This window comes from Budorcas taxicolor, chromosome 10 (genome assembly GCF_023091745.1).
Source record: "Budorcas taxicolor isolate Tak-1 chromosome 10, Takin1.1, whole genome shotgun sequence".
NCBI lineage: Eukaryota > Metazoa > Chordata > Mammalia > Artiodactyla > Bovidae > Budorcas > Budorcas taxicolor.
The window spans coordinates 24,282,240-24,299,593 of NC_068919.1; the positions used below are offsets into that span (position 1 = coordinate 24,282,240).

The 17,354-nt window shown below is 48.0% G+C and overlaps 1 protein-coding gene across 1 annotated transcript; it reads left to right on the forward strand.

Annotated features, from left to right (window-relative positions):
* Positions 1-4,666: 4,666 nt before the first annotated feature.
* On the forward strand, positions 4,667-17,278 carry SALL2 (spalt like transcription factor 2). Its single transcript, XM_052647147.1, has 3 exons — positions 4,667-4,739; positions 13,571-16,380; positions 16,826-17,278. The coding sequence occupies exons 1-3, from the start codon at positions 4,667-4,669 to the stop codon at positions 17,276-17,278; spliced, it is 3,336 nt and encodes a 1,111-aa protein (XP_052503107.1).
* The last annotated feature ends 76 nt before the right edge of the window (positions 17,279-17,354 follow it).

Here is a 17,354-nt window from a genome sequence, read left to right on the forward strand (position 1 = left end):
AAATTTTCCTTGCAAGTTGAAAGTTCAAGTCACACTACCGGTCTGCACCCAGAAAGTGAGGCCTGTAACAGACAGAAATCAGGGGGATGGCAATAAATGGTCACACTGTGGTGAAAAACACGGGCTGTCAAGTCAGGCATTGCTTGGGCAAATTTCACTCTGCCACTTATCAGCTATCAGACCTTGAACAAGAAAGCTACTTTGTCTCTTGTGCCTCAGTTTCTTTACTGCAAAATAGGGTATTCTGCTTGCCTAAAATGGGGATTATATAACGTTCCCTTGCAAAGTTATTTAAAGGATTAAAGGAGTGTGATACAATCAAAGGTGCAGAATGCACCTTAGCTATGATTAGCTATGGTTATGGCTATCATAGAAAGGTTACATGTCATATCATAGAAAGGTTTCTAGATTTCTAGTTTTGTTCTCTTGCAATTAAAATCAAATTCCTCATGGGATTCCAACTCCTGGGAAGGTACAGAAAGTGCTTCCGCAATGCCTCCTCTTCTACAAACTAGAAAAAGAGGAATGCTAACAGCAGAGTATTGTCCAGAGAGAAGAGGCCTTGAATGAAATGCCAAAGAATTTCCTGGACCCCCATTCGACTGAGGTTGTATTTTTAGAGCAAAAGCCACTCTGAGTTTAGAAATGCTTTTCAGAGACTTCAAAGTGTATTACTCTCAACCACATCACCAAAAACATTTGGCCAACAGTAGTACACACATTTGGGAGGCATATTGTTTACTGGGACCACAGACTGGACTCACTTCATGTGTACATGGATTGCCTTGTAATCCTCTAGGTATCTACAACCTGGTTTCAAAAGCAACAGTCAAGCTCAGCTGTCTCAAACTGCAAAAGAATCATTTAAGAGTTTATTTTTAAATCTTAGGCTTCAGACTCAGAGACTGATTAAGGAGATCAGGGGTAGAGGCTAGGAATGTGAATTCTCCGTAAATTCCCCATGTGATTACCTGTGATTACAGAGCATCCAGAGGAGTTACAGAGCTCTGGGAATTAGCATCCCTGACTGGGCCCTCTTCTTTCTCTTCCTCGGAGGATCTCATTCCCATCACCTTCTCTTTGTTTCTCACAGTTCTGGGCTTCTTTGACTGCACTATTGTGCTGATATCACAAAACAATGTGCAGGAAAATCTCTGCGAGTCAAACATAATAACTGGCTTTCTTTAAAGAGCAATAACATTTAACTATACTTCAATTTTTTCCAAAAGCAACAACATATCTTTGCTTTTTAAGGACATATTTTTTGATAATAAGAGTACCCTAACATCCATTTAAACTAATTCAGAGGCAACCTGTGGTCACAAAGGAAGGATACAGTGTCCTGCTTGAAAAGTAGGAGTCCTGAGCAAAGTCCTGATTTGGCTCCATGATGTAAACAGCCAACAGTATTTTATCCCTTAAGAGAGGAAAAATTTTAAGTTAATAGGGAAGCCAAAATAGAAAATATTGGTAAAATTAGCAAATATCATAAAAAGGAACCACAAAGCCAGAATAAAGAGTCCATCTTCACCACCAACTACTTCCTGCCCAAAATATCCTCCCACCCTCCCCACCGCCAAAGCCTCTCAGGCTTCCACACAGGGGAAGGAACTGGGGGTAGGGTGCTAGGGTAAGTCCTTTTTTCTCATCCTTCATTATCTTCAATTCCGAGAGTGCCTCTTGAGCTTTTTGGGAACTTAAATGCTTAATTTACAAGGTCAAATGACTATGGAACATTTTCCAACAATTAAATCACCAATTACAGAAGGAAACGTGCTGTTTTCATATTCTATTCTTCTACTAAGTTTCTCTCAATCTCTCTCTCATTTCTCTCTCCTTTCATTCTCTTGCTCTTTCTCTCCCTCCCTTCTTTTCTCCCTCTCCCTCCCTCTCACCTCCCCCTCCCCTCTCCACTTCACCACACACAGAAACCCCTTTTCAAAGGGGCTTTTTTCCAACTCAGTGAAGTAAAGTCTTTGCCCCTTTGTGGGGAAGGCTCATTAACATTCCCACAGCAGCATCTCTTCAAGGATTTTACTTTTGTAACTCTGTGGGGAGGTCAAGAGGCCACAGTGGAGAGGTAAAAGGAAAAAATGGTAAATGGGGGAGGGCGGAAGAAAAGAGAGGAGGGGAAAGAGCCCTTCCTTTCACAATAAGGACAGCAAGAAAGAGGGTGGACCAAAGTAGGGAAAGACCAGACAGACAAGACTCAGCAAAGAGATGAATACTGGGCCCCAAGATGTGCCCTTGGAGATCTCCAGACTCCTAAGGAAAGCAGAATGCTATGTTCCTTCTCTCATTTCTTTTCCTCAGAGAGGAAGTACCTGATGGAAACGGTGGAATTATACTGTGACAAAACCCAGTCTATTCCACTGAGAAGTTAGAACTTTCCTGGCCTCTGTGTTCCCATTTCCTCTACAATAGCCTAGTGATGACTGCACCTGTCTACCACAAGGAGGTTAACAGGATGAATAACACAATGTTAGCAAGAGTTCTGAGGATTGCCCACGAGGGAGCCACTCAAGGTCCTGACCCCAAAAATCTGGGAAAATAATGGAGACTCCATGAACTCCAAAGCAAAGATCAGAGTACTCCCCAAATCTCTTTTGATGGGGGTAACTGCCTCTTTTATCACCAGCAACCCTCCTACCATCTGTCTTTCTCTCCCTTTCTTATTACTGCCAAACTAAGTTGCACTTGTGTAAGAGAAGAAATGAAGGAAACTCCAAGTGTGCACCCAACACTTTCTCTGAAGACACAGCCATAAGATTTACATCACTCAACTCCAAAGGGCAAAATAATTCCCACTTTCCTAACAGATGGTGTTTCTGATGCTCTCTTGTCTTAGCCAGTAGAGTGAAAGATAAATAAGTTTAAAAGAGAGGACCTAGGCATTATAGCTAGAAGATAGGGCATATCTGGATAGTCTATGCAAAGTAGTAACATTAGCACCTCAAATTCAGGGAGGAGAAGCAACATCAGAAGTTAAAGAACAATAAATCAATCACCCTTAAATGTGCAATCTAAACCAGAGAGACTCGGTTGGCTCATTGCCAACGATGGTTTTTTTGTTATTGTTGTTTGGCCATACCACATCTTAGGTTCTTGACAGGGGATCAAACCCACATCCCCTGCATTGAAAGTGCAGAGTCTTAAACCACTGGACCACTGGGCAAGTACACCAAATGATATGTTCTTAAAGATCAAATTTAATATCCACAAAGAAATTCTTTCCACAGAATCCTTGACAACTGTTTTCTGTCTCTGTGAGAACATGTCACAAAGAGCTCACAAATTTACAGGAGAAGCCATCACACTTTATAAAGTTCCTTTATACTGAGCTGAAGGTGCCTCCTTGTAACTTCTGTTCTGGTGGTGCATGAATGCTCAGTCATTTCAGTCGTGCCAGACTCTTTGCGACCCCCACGGACTGAAGCCCACCAGGCTCCTCTGTCCACGGAATTATCCTGGTAAGAATATTGGAGCAGGTTGCCATTTCCTCTTCCAGGGGATCCTCCTGACACAGGGATCCTACCTGCGTCTCCTGCATTGGCAGGCAGGTTCTTTACCACTTGAGCCGCCAGGGAAGCCAATGTCTCCTCTGGAGTACCACGGAACTCTTCTGTATGATTTTAGCAAAGGTGGCATCCCTTCCGCTCTGGGAGCTGGAAAGAAGTGGGAGACACAGAAGAGCCCCTGATCCTGTAGGTATTTTAAATGAGATTCCTTAAGATCAATCATTTTCATTTTACATGCTAGGAGTTTGGTGGCATATTGTACGTTTTAACACTATAGAGGAAAAAAAAAATGCTAGACTACTGTCAGATCCACCTGGGTGCCAGGGCTGTTTCTCTTACATCACAGCTGTGCAATCTTGGACAAGTTACTTAACCTCCCTGAGCCTTTTGGTTCAGCTATAAAGAGGATCATCTATAAATAGGAGCAGTAAAACTGGGTGTGCTAACCTCAAAGATGTATTTCTCAAGCTATGCCCCATACATGAAAATATCTTATAAATTTTAAAGAGATCTACATATATATAATGATCATTTTTACTTAATTTTTTTGTCAGCCTTTCTCATTTTTGACTTACGAGTAACTGAGTTCTTGGCCTTATAATCAGGATATACCAGAAAGTTTTCATTTCCGCTTATACCCCAGAAGCAGTCACATCTTCCAACAAGGTGGCACAGAATCATGAAATAACCAGAAAGCACTGTGAAGAGCTTAGAGGAAGAGTCGGAAAAACAACCGAGGGACATTTTCTGAACAGACAGCAGAGCGAGAGGCCCGGAACCCAGGCAGGGAGGAGAGGGTTAAATCCTTTCCTCTGCAGTACAAAAGAAAAGAGTGTGCGGAAAGATTAGGATTTTTGCTTTTACAATGGGAGCTGCAGAAGCGTAGGGAAGAAGCTGAAGAAAAAAAAGGGGGCGTCTCCCCTTTAAAGACTTGCAGAGATTGAGAGAGAGTCAGAGACTGAGAATCAGAGCGCGCGCGTGTCTGTCTGTCTGTCCCTGGGAAGCGAGAACATCTCTGCTTCACAGTGATTGGCATTGGGGGAGAGGCATCAGTTGGCTTCAGACCCAGGGGGAAGACCAGACCAGGTCACCCCGATTCAGACTAAGTGAGCGTTGTCCCTCCCTGTCCCACCTCTCTCTACCCGGGAATGTCTCGGCGAAAGCAGCGGAAACCCCAACAGTTAATCTCGGACTGCGAAGGTCCCAGCGCGTCTGAGAACGGTGGGTGCCGGGGAGGGGTGGGGGTGGGGGCCGAGTCCAAGCCTGTGTGGGTCAGGCCAGGGCAAGGGGAGGGCACCCGGGCCATGGGCGAAACCAGGGGGAGGACTTGGTCACTAGGGGGTTGAAAGAGTTGAGTCGCAGGGAGTAAGGAGATGATGACCTGCGCTGGAGAGGAGCCCCGCTTGGCTTTTCTCAGGGTTGATTCTGTTTGTTTTCCATGTTGCTTTTCTTTGGATGAAATGGAGTTTTCAAACTGGCTCTGTCTCCCCACCCAAGAGTTTTCTCCCCAGGTCCCCCTTTGCTCACTGGTCTTTGTGCCCGTTGCTAAGTAACCTTCTCAGACCTGAAGACCCGTCTCTTAGGGGTGGGATTCCCGCCCCCCTTTTCTTTCTGGAGAGTTGGGTTGCAAGAGAATGAATTGGATGAACGTGAAGGTTCCCCTGAGGGAGAGGAGAAAAAAGTTTCTTATTGTTGGGCTGCGCAGAGAACAGATCAGAGCTCCCAGAGGGAGAGAGCTAATGTCGGTCAGATGCAGCCTAGTTTGGAGTGTGTATCTGTGTCACCTGGGGTAGAGGCTAGAGGAAAGGTCTGGATGAGGGCCTTAGGTGGATGCTTCAAGTAAAGCCAAGCTAAAAAAACTGTATGCGTTAACATACATGCATTTTAATACATGCATATCATTTTATGAGGATATTATCATTTATGTAACAGATTTTCTTTATGAGGGGGGAGATTTTCATGTATTCTTATAACATTCCAGTAAGTAAGAGGCAGCCAACAGAGTAACTAAGATACTGAGCAGTGACATTGCTCAGTCTCAAAAACAGGCATAATCAGGAAAGAAACCTTGTTTTCATGATAATCAGAGCCAGTAGTACACACTCCACCTAAATTAGGGTTTTCCAAGTTTGCTTGGTTGTGGGTAGATGTGGGCTAGAGTCTGGGAATCTGTATCTTTGGAAATATCCAGGTACTTCTTAGGAATGAGCAAGTTTTGGATAATCTGGTATGGCTGTGTATTTCACACTGGCTCAGGGATAAGCTATTTATTTAGCAAACAGCTGATTCACTCAACAATGTAATATAGGAATAAACACAAGGATTCTGAAGGCAGAATTTCAAGATTCAAATCCTGGCTCTACCTCTTGGTTAGCTGTGCAGCCTTTGTGGATTTACTTTGCTTTTCTATGTCTCAGTTTCTTCATCTGTAAAATGGGGATGAATATACTGATTACTATCTCATTGGGTTATTGAGTTAATACATGTTTTAGTACACTTATAAAAATAACTAGCATAAATAAGTGCTTAATACATGTGGTACAGTGCCCAGCATAAATAAGTACTTAATATGTGAGCATTATTGTTATATGTGAGTGCAGTGGCACTTCCTGCAAATTCTGAAATAAGACCAAAGCTCTGGGAACTCTTGGTGAACTTCAGCATTTCTTTATGAGATATGTGTCATGGAAACCTCTAGGATAATGTATTTGGAGTGGCTAAAACTAAAACATGGATTAAATTTATGTTCTCACCTGCTGTAAAAAAAAAAAAAGATGAGATCAAGTCAGTGTGCCACATGCTACAGACATATTGGCTTTTGTGTAGAACACATCCCCTTCAAGTCAGTGCTTTACTGGGATCCCACTGTGCCAGTATTAAGAGGTTCATGCTGGTGGCATCCTTCCCTCCTGGGACACATTAGCCCCCGCCTCAATGCGGCTGTAGGCCGGATGTTTCCTCCCGCTGCTCTACAGGAGACTTCCCCCAGAGCCTCGGAGTTGCCTTACAGTCCTGATCCCCTGCTGGTTGGATTGCGGAACAATACTGAATCCCCCCCTGAGGCGTCCTCCTTTCCTCCTCTCTCCCTTCTCTCCCCACTTCCTCAGCTCACCCATTCCCTACACCACTGCTGAGGAAGAGTCTGGGAGGAAGCTACAAATTGTTTCCCTACTGCCCTGAGAGGATTCTCCAGCCCCTTGAGCTGTAGCTCCCACTTGTGGCTGTGAACACCTGGGGGCGCGGAATGCTGCTGCAAAGCCGTCCCCATGGAAACAGTACAGGCCTGAACTCAATGGCAGCAAAGAATTGCAGTTGAAATTTTGCCTTTGAGCCATAAAAGTTAAAAACACGAATGTCCGGAGCAAGAAAGCAGTAGTTAACCTTAAGAAAGCCGATGGGTTTTCTGTTCAGAATTCTCCTGAGAGTGAAAGATCCTTGCGCTACTACCATGACCTGGGGTGTAATGGGGTCTCATATGTAAGATGAGGTGGCTAATATTTGATCAAATCTAAAACTCCTTAGTGCTTTTATAAGCTATACAGATAGGGTTTCTATTCACTCACATGATCTTCGGGCTCCTGAGTTTTCCTTCTACCCCAGGGACATTTTTTTTTGTTCTGCATGCCCCCAAATTAGGTAGGGAGGGCTCTTATTTTACAGATGTACCTGTGGAGCTATGGGCATCATCATGACCATCAGCAGACATTTATTTAGTAGGCTAGGGTGCCACTAAAGCTTTCAGGAGTCTTTGCCTTCCTTTAAGCAATGTTTGCCCTATGTGACAAGCAAATGCTGAGCCTTTGTTGCACATTTTAAAAGCCTCATCTCTGCAGTGACCTAAGATATCACCAAGACACAGTCTGAAAAACCTGTTTTCCAGCCCTCTTTTTGTTCAGCTTCCCTGACCAGAACACCAAAAACCTAACAGAATAGTAATTGCACATAAGTGATGAGAAGGAAATAGTCTATTTACTTAAAAACTCTGGAGAGAAAAAAAATTCCTCTCTTCCCTACAGAGTCTAGAAGTCTGGAATAGAGAACATAAGGGATGTGAATAGGGAGAATGTAAACTAGTGCATCTGGGAAATAAAGGAAACCATCAGAAACCCAGCTATTTAGTGAGAAGGAGAAACCAGGACAACAGCCAAACAGATCTAGGGGGAGAAATGGCAGTTGGCAGATATCAAGAGCAGCAAAAGGGGAAAGAAGGCAAAAATAGAGTTATGAGGGTCCTGTTCTCTTCACAGCATCCTCTCTTGGAGTATTGATCCCTGAGCCTTTAAGCCCTAGGCACTTCTGGGTCAAAAAGAAAACATTTCTGAGTAGATAGAAAGTATTCAGGCAGGGTACAATAGAGCACTGGATAAGGAAGCCCAAAACCTGGTTTTCAGTCCAGCTTGGACTTGAAAGTTTTGTGACCTTGGACAAGTCCAGCCTTCTCCCAGGGCTTCAGCTTTTAGTCTTTACAGAATAATATTCATTGCTAATATTTGCCGAGCATTTACTATTTGTCAGGTACTATGCTATGCCATTTATATATTTCCTTTTGTTTATTTCTCTGCTATTATTATTACCTCCATTAAAATGACTTTAATTTATGGTGATACAAAATTTTTCATTTTTAAGCATACAATTCAGTGGCATTAAGTATATTCACAATTCTGTGTGACCATCACTACCATCCATCTCAGAGCTCTTTCATCTTGCAAAACTGAAACTGTATACCCATTAAATAATAACTCCCCATTTGCTTCACCGAACCCACCAGCCCCAGGAAATCACCATTCGACTTTCTGTCTCTGTGAATTTACCAATTCTAGGGATCTCACATAATGAAACCATACAATATGTGTCCATTTGAGTGGCTTATTTCCATCTGGCTTATTTCACTCAGCGCAATGTTTTCAAGTCTCATCTATGTTGTGGCACTGTATAAGAATTTCATGCCTTTTTGTTGCTATACCCCCATTTTAAAAAGAAATCCAAGCCTTGGGGAAATTAAGAAACTTTTCCCAAGGTCACAAAGATTAGAGAGTGCTGGCACTTTAACTGAGGCCTGATTCAGAGCTGACATTCTCAATCACTGTGCTCAGTGAGAGGTCAGATCTCTAAAGTCACTTCCAGCTTCAAAACAGTATGAATTCCATGTTAAGTGCCGAGTCCTTTGATATCAGAAAAATGCCTGCTTTTTTTAAAAAAAAAAAACAACCTTTTTTTGTGTGTTTGATCTAAGATATTCTTATTCTGGAAACATATATTTTTCTCACTTTGCACCAGATGTACCTGTGCCTATTTGTCCACTGTGTTGCACAGGTCAAGGGTACACTTACTAGGTGTGAGCGACAGAGGAGTATGTGGATGCATTTAGGAGAGAGGAGTGAGGAAGAGATCATTTATTCTCCCTTAGAAGTCCTCTGTAGCAGCAGTTATAGGATCAACTCATAATTGGGGATACTATCAATTGGTGTTGGTCCAACATTAACAGTAAGTTTAGGCAGGGCTTACATAGTATGCTCATTTCTTTAATGGTTGGATGGATGGTGCCTGAACTCTGTGTAGAACAAAGCCTTTCATTTTACAATTACAAGTATGGCTCAAGATGCACATACAGTCACTCAAACTCTTAGTCAAGTGTATATCATGTCAATTTCTGTTCATGGAAGCAGGGTACAAGAGAGTCAAAATGTACCTGTGGTCAGAGTAGAGAGAGAACCCAACAGGCAGATTTTATTTTGCACTGAGCAACTCATTTTACTTATGTCCTGATTTTGGTAAAGTTGAACACAGGTAAGATTTGTGACCTTCCCCGGTGGCTCAGCAGTAAAGAATTCTCCAGCAATGCAGGAGAAACGGATCTGATCCCTGGGTCGGGAAGATCCCCTGAAGAAGGAAATGGCAACCCACTCCAGTATTCTTGCCTGTGAAATCTCATGAATAGAGGAGCCTGGCAGGCTACAGTCTATGGGGTCACAAAAGAGTCAGACATTCCAGCACTTTCTACTTTTCCACTTTGAAGATTTGTGAGAAGCAGGGTGGAAGGTTTGCTGGGAAAGGCACTCCTCTGATACACACTATGGTTCTCCTCCTTGGCTGTACATTGGAATCACTTGAGGAACATTACAAACATTGATGCCTAGACCCACCCTGGCCAGGCTTCCCAGGTGGCTCTAGTGGTAAAGATCCCACCAGCCAATGTAGGAGACCTAAGAGATGCAGATTCAATCCCTGGGTCCGGAAGATTCCTTGGAGGAGGAAATGGCTACCCTGTATTCTTGCTTGGAGAATCACACAGACAGAGGAGCCTGGCAGGCTACAGTTCATATCTTCACAAAGCGTCAGACTTAGCATGCACGCACACACAGCCTGGCCACTGCGATTTTTAAAAGCTCTTCCGGTAATTCTAATGGGCAGCAAAGTTTGAGAACCTGTGTTCAAGTCTACCTGCTACACACCAATTTTTCTGTTTTCCGAGTCATCCTTTCCTAAGTTTGATGAGCCACCAGATTTAGAGTCACCTGATTTCATTTTTCCTTGTATTTCAGCTCTTTATAAATTTAAACCAGCATATCCAGGTCTCAGTCCTGTGTCCATCCCAGACTTTGCATGTGACCCAGGATAGCTTACTTCACCTTATCTGCTATCTAGGGACACCATTACCAGGTTTGTTTAGTCCTGTGTTTATGATTTCATTCATGTCTGCCTAAGAAACCCACCCCCCTTTTCAGGATAGGCAGAGAGTGCAAAGTGCTGAGAAAAAGAGGGCTCCTCTTACAGGTGGCTGTTGATCCATCACCTTTCAACAGGGACTGAATTTACCTTTAAGAAGAGTGCAGATCAAATTACACATCAGAAAGCAAGTTTCATTAAAGAGCAAGAAAGGGGACAGTGTTTCCCAGGAGAAGATGAAAAGAAAAGGATTTCTTTTCTTGTTGGAAGACTTGACAAAACAGCAACTTGATATCAAACATTCAATGCTAATTAACAAATGCTCAGTAGAAAGAGTCCATCTGATTCCTTCTCTCTCACTGAGGCTGCAGAGCAAATGGCAGGTAGGAACCACACAAGGCCCTTTCTCTAGCTTAGGGAAGCTACACAATGTTGATGTGCTTGGGAAAGTATTGGACAGGAGTCAAAACTCTGAATGCTTGCTGCACTGAATTACTGTGTGAACTTGGAAAAGTCACTTAACCTCTCCAAGCTTCAACTTCCTTATCTATAAAAATAAACAACATTGCAGTTAACCTGTGACTTACCATAATTGACACAGAATCCTCTCTCCCTCCCTGGTCAGGTCTGGAAGCCTGGAGCTCCTCTGTTTCAGAGCCATTGTCTACAGTATCAAGACCCTTGTGTTCATCTGAAGTTTCAAAACAATTCAGTACAATGTTTTCAATGAAAGTGGACATTATTAATATTATACTAATATTAACATTCAACTATGTCTATATTATATACAACTCAGTGTGTGTGTTCAGTCATGTCTGACTCTTTGCAACCCCATGGACTGTAGCCTGCCAGGCTCCTCTGTCCATGGAATTTTCCAGGCAAGAATAATGGAGTGGAATGCCTTTTCCTACTCCAGGGAATCGTTCCAACCCAAGAATCAAACCCATGTCTCTTGCCTCTCCTGCATTGGCAGATGGATTCTTTACCACTAGCGCCACCTGGAAAGCCTAATATTAATATTACATTATACTAACATTAATATTTGGAGAAGGAAATGGCTATTACAGCTCCCACCCCAAAAGACTTCCTACTCTTAACATATGCCAATGATATTAGCCTCAGAAATGAATAAGATTGCTAATTCCCTGGAGTCCAGTGGTTAGGATGCCACACTTATGCTACCAAGGACCTGGGTTCAGGGAACTAAGATCCTGAGTAAGCGTACAGCTTGGCCAAAAATAAAAAAATTAAAATAAATTAATAGGCAACATGAAAACAGACCTAATTTGAATATATATGTATTTTAGCTTATTTTGTGTTTTTTGCCACTTAAATATAAGTTCTTTAATTCATAATATTTAGGACTCCTCCCAAAATTTGAAGTCTTATATATACAGATTATTTTATCCCCACTATATTTCTCTGATGAAGCCAACATAGCTACAATATCACCACTTTACAAAAAAGGAAATGGCAGTGCAGTCTGGTGTGACTGCCCACCACTCCTCAATTTACCAGCCCGGCAAGAAGGGAATTGGGATTAGAACAAGGTGGATTTACTGATGCCCAGGCAAAACACCGAACTAAGGACTTGTCACCTCCTGTAAGAAAGATAAGCTCTTTTAAGGAAGTGGGAAAGCCATTAAGGCTCATTTCAAGATAGGAAGGGAATGCAGAGTACCTGGTCCAGGAGGCATTTTACGCCCTTAATCCTCTCTCCTAATAGGAGGCCACCTCTGTGCGGTGAGCAGGTGTTAAGTCATTTCTAGGCATTCAACCCAGCCTGGGGCTAAAAGGGGCTTTAGGCCCCGAGAGGCTGCCTGGTAGCTCCCTCCTACTGCATTTTCCCCATTGTTTCGGGAGGAGTTCCCTTCCCCCCAGGTTAAAGCTAGGTGGGCCTCTGCAAACTAGCATCTCCCCCAAACAGCACATCCGTAATAGTGTCTGCGTTGCTAGAGAAGGACAACGGAGGAAGAAGGGTAGAGAAGAGGAAACTAAATAGGAGATGACTCCTTTAATAAACATGAACTCTATAAATGAGGTGTGGGCTGGGTGATCCGTGGAATAACTTGCATTCAGCTATTATTCTGGGGGAGGAGGGGCGGGGAGTAAAGGGGCTTAGTGTTCCGCAGAGAAGAGTCCTGAATCGACTTCCTTGGAAATTCTACCTCTCAGCCTCCCACCCTGAGAAGCTTCTTTTGTAGAGGGGGTGTGGGGGTAGGGTGGGAATGGAGGTGAAGAAAACAGGACAAAACTTGGGGCATTTGCAGGGGCGGTGTGAATGTGTGTAGATAAGGGGTGGATTTTCTGGGACCCCCCTCTCGCTCTGGCCCTCAGACCACCCTCTCTGGAGTCCACGTTTTCCAGGCTCAGCGGATCCTTTATCCGAAGGAAAATAAGAGAAGCCTATCGCTCTGCTCTATTGAGCAAGGCTGTGTTTCCTACTGTGCCCCCTTGAGCTTGCTGGGGAGGTGGGCGGGCCGGTCTGGGCAAAGACATCTGGAGATGGGGGGAGCTAGCAGAGGGCAAGGATAGGTGGACCCCCACCAGGCCCCACAGCACCTGTCACTGAGCCTACCGGAAACCCTCCTGTGCTCTGGGCTCCCGCCCCCGTACACCCGTCCCCCGCCCCCTCTCTTCTTCCCCAGCTCCCGCCTCCCTCCCCAGCAGCTCCTCCCCACAGACTCCCCTTCCCAGCAGCTCCTCCCCCATCTCCCCTCTCCCAGCTTTCTGGCTCCAGCTCCTCCCCTCCTCCGCGTCTCCTCGCTCCCCTCCCCCTCCTCCGCTGCGCCCTGCCCCCGCCGCCGATCTCCATCTCTGCAGTCCGGGCCGCTGGGTGCAGAGGCTGCTGCAGCCCGGGCGGCCAGTGCCGCCTCCCCCAATCCGGATACCCATTGTCTCCCACTCCACCCGGCCCTGCACCTCCCGCACAACCATGGCGCACGAAGCCGGGAGGAGCTCTCGTCTCGGGGGGCCCTGCGGGGAGCCGGCGGAGCTTGGAGGTGCGGTAGGGCCCTGCAGGGGTAGGGGTGGAGGGGGTGCGCGGGGCGAGGGGGGAAGGACTTTCGGTGGACGAGATGAAACGGACGATTCTCTGCCCAGGACCCGGTCCTCCCAGCTTGTCCTTCTGCTCGCCGGTGACCCGGGGTGCGAGGGGATAGAAGGGGGACAGTAGCTTGTGCATGCCCGCTCCTCTCCTTCCTGGCCCCCAGTGCTGGCGTGTCGTGTCCAGGCGGGTCAGCCCTGAGCTCTAGCCTTCTGCACGGCCTGATGGTGAGCTCATCTCCCCACCCCCACTAGCGGTTACTGGGCTCGTTGTTAATTACAGCCTGTGTATATCCATCCCAACCGCACCACCCACGCTCTCTCCTTGTGTTCTTCCCCAGGTGATGTGAGCGAGGACGACCACCCCCAAGTCTGTGCCAAGTGCTGCGCACAATTCACTGACCCAGCTGAATTCCTCGCCCACCAGAATGCATGTTCTACTGATCCCCCTGTAATGGTGATAATTGGGGGCCAGGAGAACCCCAACAACTCTTCGACCTCTTGCGAGCCTCGGCCTGAGGGCCACAGTAGTCCGCAGGCCATGGAGGCCGAGCAAAGCAACCCCTCGGACTGCGCGTCCTCTGTACCCACAGATCCCACCTGGGGGCCCGAGCGGAGGGGAGAGGAGTCTTCCGGGCACTTCCTCATTGCTGCCACAGGTACAGCAGCTGGGGGAGGTGGGGGCCTGATCTTGGCCAGCCCCAAGCTGGGAGCAACTCCATTACCACCGGAGTCCACCCCTGCACCCCCTCCTCCTCCGCCTCCTCCTCCCCCCACAGGGGTAGGCAGTGGCCACTTGAACATCCCTCTGATCTTGGAAGAACTCCGGGTGCTGCAGCAGCGCCAGATTCATCAGATGCAGATGACTGAGCAAATCTGCCGGCAGGTGCTGCTGCTAGGCTCCTTAGGCCAGACAGTGGGCACCCCTTCCAGTCCCTCGGAGCTACCTGGGACAGGGACTGCCTCCTCCACCAAGCCCCTGCTGCCTCTCTTCAGTCCCATCAAGCCTGTCCAAACTGGCAAAACACTGGCACCTTCCTCCACCTCCTCCTCAGGGGCAGAAGCACCCAAGCAGGCTTTCTTCCACCTTTACCACCCCTTGGGGTCACAGCACCCTTTTTCTGCTGGTGTGGTCGGGCGAAGCCACAAACCCACCCCTGCAGCCTCTCCGGCCCTGTCGGGCAGCACGGATCAGCTGATCGCCTCGCCTCACCTGGCATTCCCAGGCACTACGGGACTCCTGGCAGCGCAGTGTCTTGGGGCAGCCCGGGGCCTCGAGGCTGCTGCTTCCCCAGGGCTCCTGAAGCCAAAGAATGGAGGTGGAGAGTTGGGTTACGGGGAAGTGATGGGCCCCTTGGAGAAGCCCGGTGGGAGGCACAAGTGCCGCTTCTGCGCCAAAGTATTTGGTAGTGACAGTGCCCTGCAGATCCACCTGCGTTCCCATACAGGCGAGAGACCCTATAAGTGTAATGTGTGTGGCAACCGCTTTACCACGCGAGGCAACCTCAAAGTGCATTTCCACCGGCATCGGGAGAAGTACCCACATGTGCAGATGAACCCTCACCCGGTGCCAGAGCATCTCGACTATGTTATCACCAGCAGCGGCCTGCCCTATGGTATGTCGGTGCCGCCAGAGAAGGCCGAGGAGGAGGCAGCTGTGCCGGGTGGAGGTGTGGAACGCAAGCCTCTGGTGGCCTCCACCACCGCCCTCAGTGCCACAGAGAGCCTCACGCTGCTCTCCACCGGTGCAGGCACCACTACGGCCCCTGCGCTTCCTGCTTTCAATAAGTTTGTGCTCATGAAAGCAGTAGAGCCAAAGAATAAAGCGGATGAAAACACCCCGCCAGGGAGTGAGGGCTCAGCCATCGCCGGGGTGGCAGAAAGTGGCGCAGCAACCCGTATGCAGCTAAGTAAGCTGGTGACATCACTGCCCAGCTGGGCCCTGCTTACCAACCACTTGAAGTCCACTGGTAGCTTCCCCTTCCCTTATGTGCTGGAGCCCTTGGGGGCTTCACCCTCCGAGACCTCCAAGCTTCAGCAGCTGGTAGAAAAGATTGACCGTCAAGGAGCTGTGGCAGTGGCCTCTACTGCCTCGGGTGCCCCCACAACCTCTGCCCCTGCAGCTTCATCATCAGCCTCATCTGGACCCAACCAGTGTGTCATTTGTCTCCGGGTGCTGAGCTGTCCTCGGGCACTGCGCCTGCATTACGGTCAGCATGGAGGTGAGCGGCCCTTCAAATGCAAAGTGTGTGGCAGAGCTTTCTCTACCCGAGGCAATCTGCGTGCACATTTCGTGGGCCATAAGGCTAGTCCAGCTGCCCGGGCCCAGAACTCCTGCCCCATTTGCCAGAAGAAGTTCACCAACGCTGTTACTCTGCAGCAGCATGTTCGGATGCACCTGGGGGGCCAGATCCCCAACGGTGGCACTGCACTCCCTGAAGCGGGGGGAGCTGCCCAGGAAAACGGCTCTGAGCAATCGACAGTCTCCGGAGCGGGGGGCTTCCCCCAGCAGCCATCCCAGCAGCCATCCCCAGAGGAGGAGTTGTCTGAAGAAGAGGAAGAGGATGAAGAAGAGGAAGAAGATGTGACCGATGAAGATTCCCTGGCCGGAAGAGGCTCTGAAAGTGGAGGGGAGAAGGCCATATCCGTGCGAGGTGATTCAGAAGAGGCCTCTGGCACTGAGGAGGAAGTGGGGACTGTGGCAGCGGTGACCACAGCTGGGAAGGAGATGGACACTAATGAGAAGACCATTCAACAGCCGTGTCTGCTGCCGCCGCCACCAGCTGACACCCTGGATCAGACACAGCCAATGGAGCAGGGAGGCAGTGATGCTGCCGGAGGCACGGAAGAGGGGGCAAAACCGGAGAGGAGCTCCAGCCCAGGGTCAGCGCTGGCCCTTGAAGGGGAAGGCAGCAGCACCCCCTTGGTGGAGGAGCTGAGCCTGCAGGAAGTGATGAGAAAGGAGCCCGGGGAGAGCAGTGGCCGAAAGGCCTGTGAGGTGTGTGGCCAGACCTTTCCCATCCAGGCAGCTCTGGAGGAGCATCAGAAAACCCACCCCAAGGAGGGGCTGCTCTTCACTTGTGTTTTCTGCAGGCAGGGCTTTCTCGAGCGGGCTACCCTCAAGAAGCACATGCTGCTGGCCCACCACCAGGTACAGCCCTTTGCCCCCCATGGCCCTCAGAATATTGCTGCTCTTTCCTTGGTCCCAGGCTGCTCACCCTCTGTCACTTCCCCAGGGCTCTCTCCCTTTCCCCGAAAAGATGACCCCACCATCCCATGAACCAGTTTTTCTGTACCTGCTGCCCCTTGACCCAAGGAGCAGGAAGTGAGAGCTCTGTAGAAGGACCTCCCAGATCTGAGCCTTTATTTGTCCGTTTCTCTGAGTTCTTAGATGTCCCTAATGACTCTTCTCTAATCCTTGAGCTTCGAAATGGCTGAGCTCACGGCAATTGCCCCCTGAGAAACTTTTCTTCCCTCTTCATCCATTGTACCTGAGGAAAACAGATTTGCTACAGCTTTTACATTCCCAAGAAGAACCCTTTCCAGCTTCTCTGAGAATGACCCTTCTTCCCTCTCCTCTCCCTTCCCTTTGGCAGGTGCACCTGAGCACCCACATATGGAATTACAGCCCACCCCAAAGGGGGCAGCACCTGTCCCTGGAGGGCCTAGGGCCACTCCTCTCTGGTGACCAGGTCAACCTGCATGACTTCTTGTCCCAGGGCATTCCTTCCCAGCTGGTGAGGGTGGGCCCGCTGTCTCTTTGGAACCAGGACACAACCTTCCTGTCAAGTGACCTGCCCACCAAGCCCCAAACTTCCAGTTCCATCTCCATCTCCACTACCACTTCAGGCCCTGCACGACCAGTGCTGTTTGGCCCAGGAACTGAGGCCGGGAAGTTGCCTCCAGCAGTGGGATCCAGAGAAACGAAGGAGACGAGAGCTCCCCTTTTCCTCTTTTGGCCTCTTGCATCCAAGACAGTGCCTGGAAAGCCCATCATAAAGAGAAGTAGCAGATTGTACCTTCCTTCTCCTTCCGCGTGCCAACAGTGAAAATGCAACAATATCTGTCTCGTGGCCCAGCCCCAGGGGGTAGGGAGAAATGAAAGGCACAGGACACTCTTCCTGC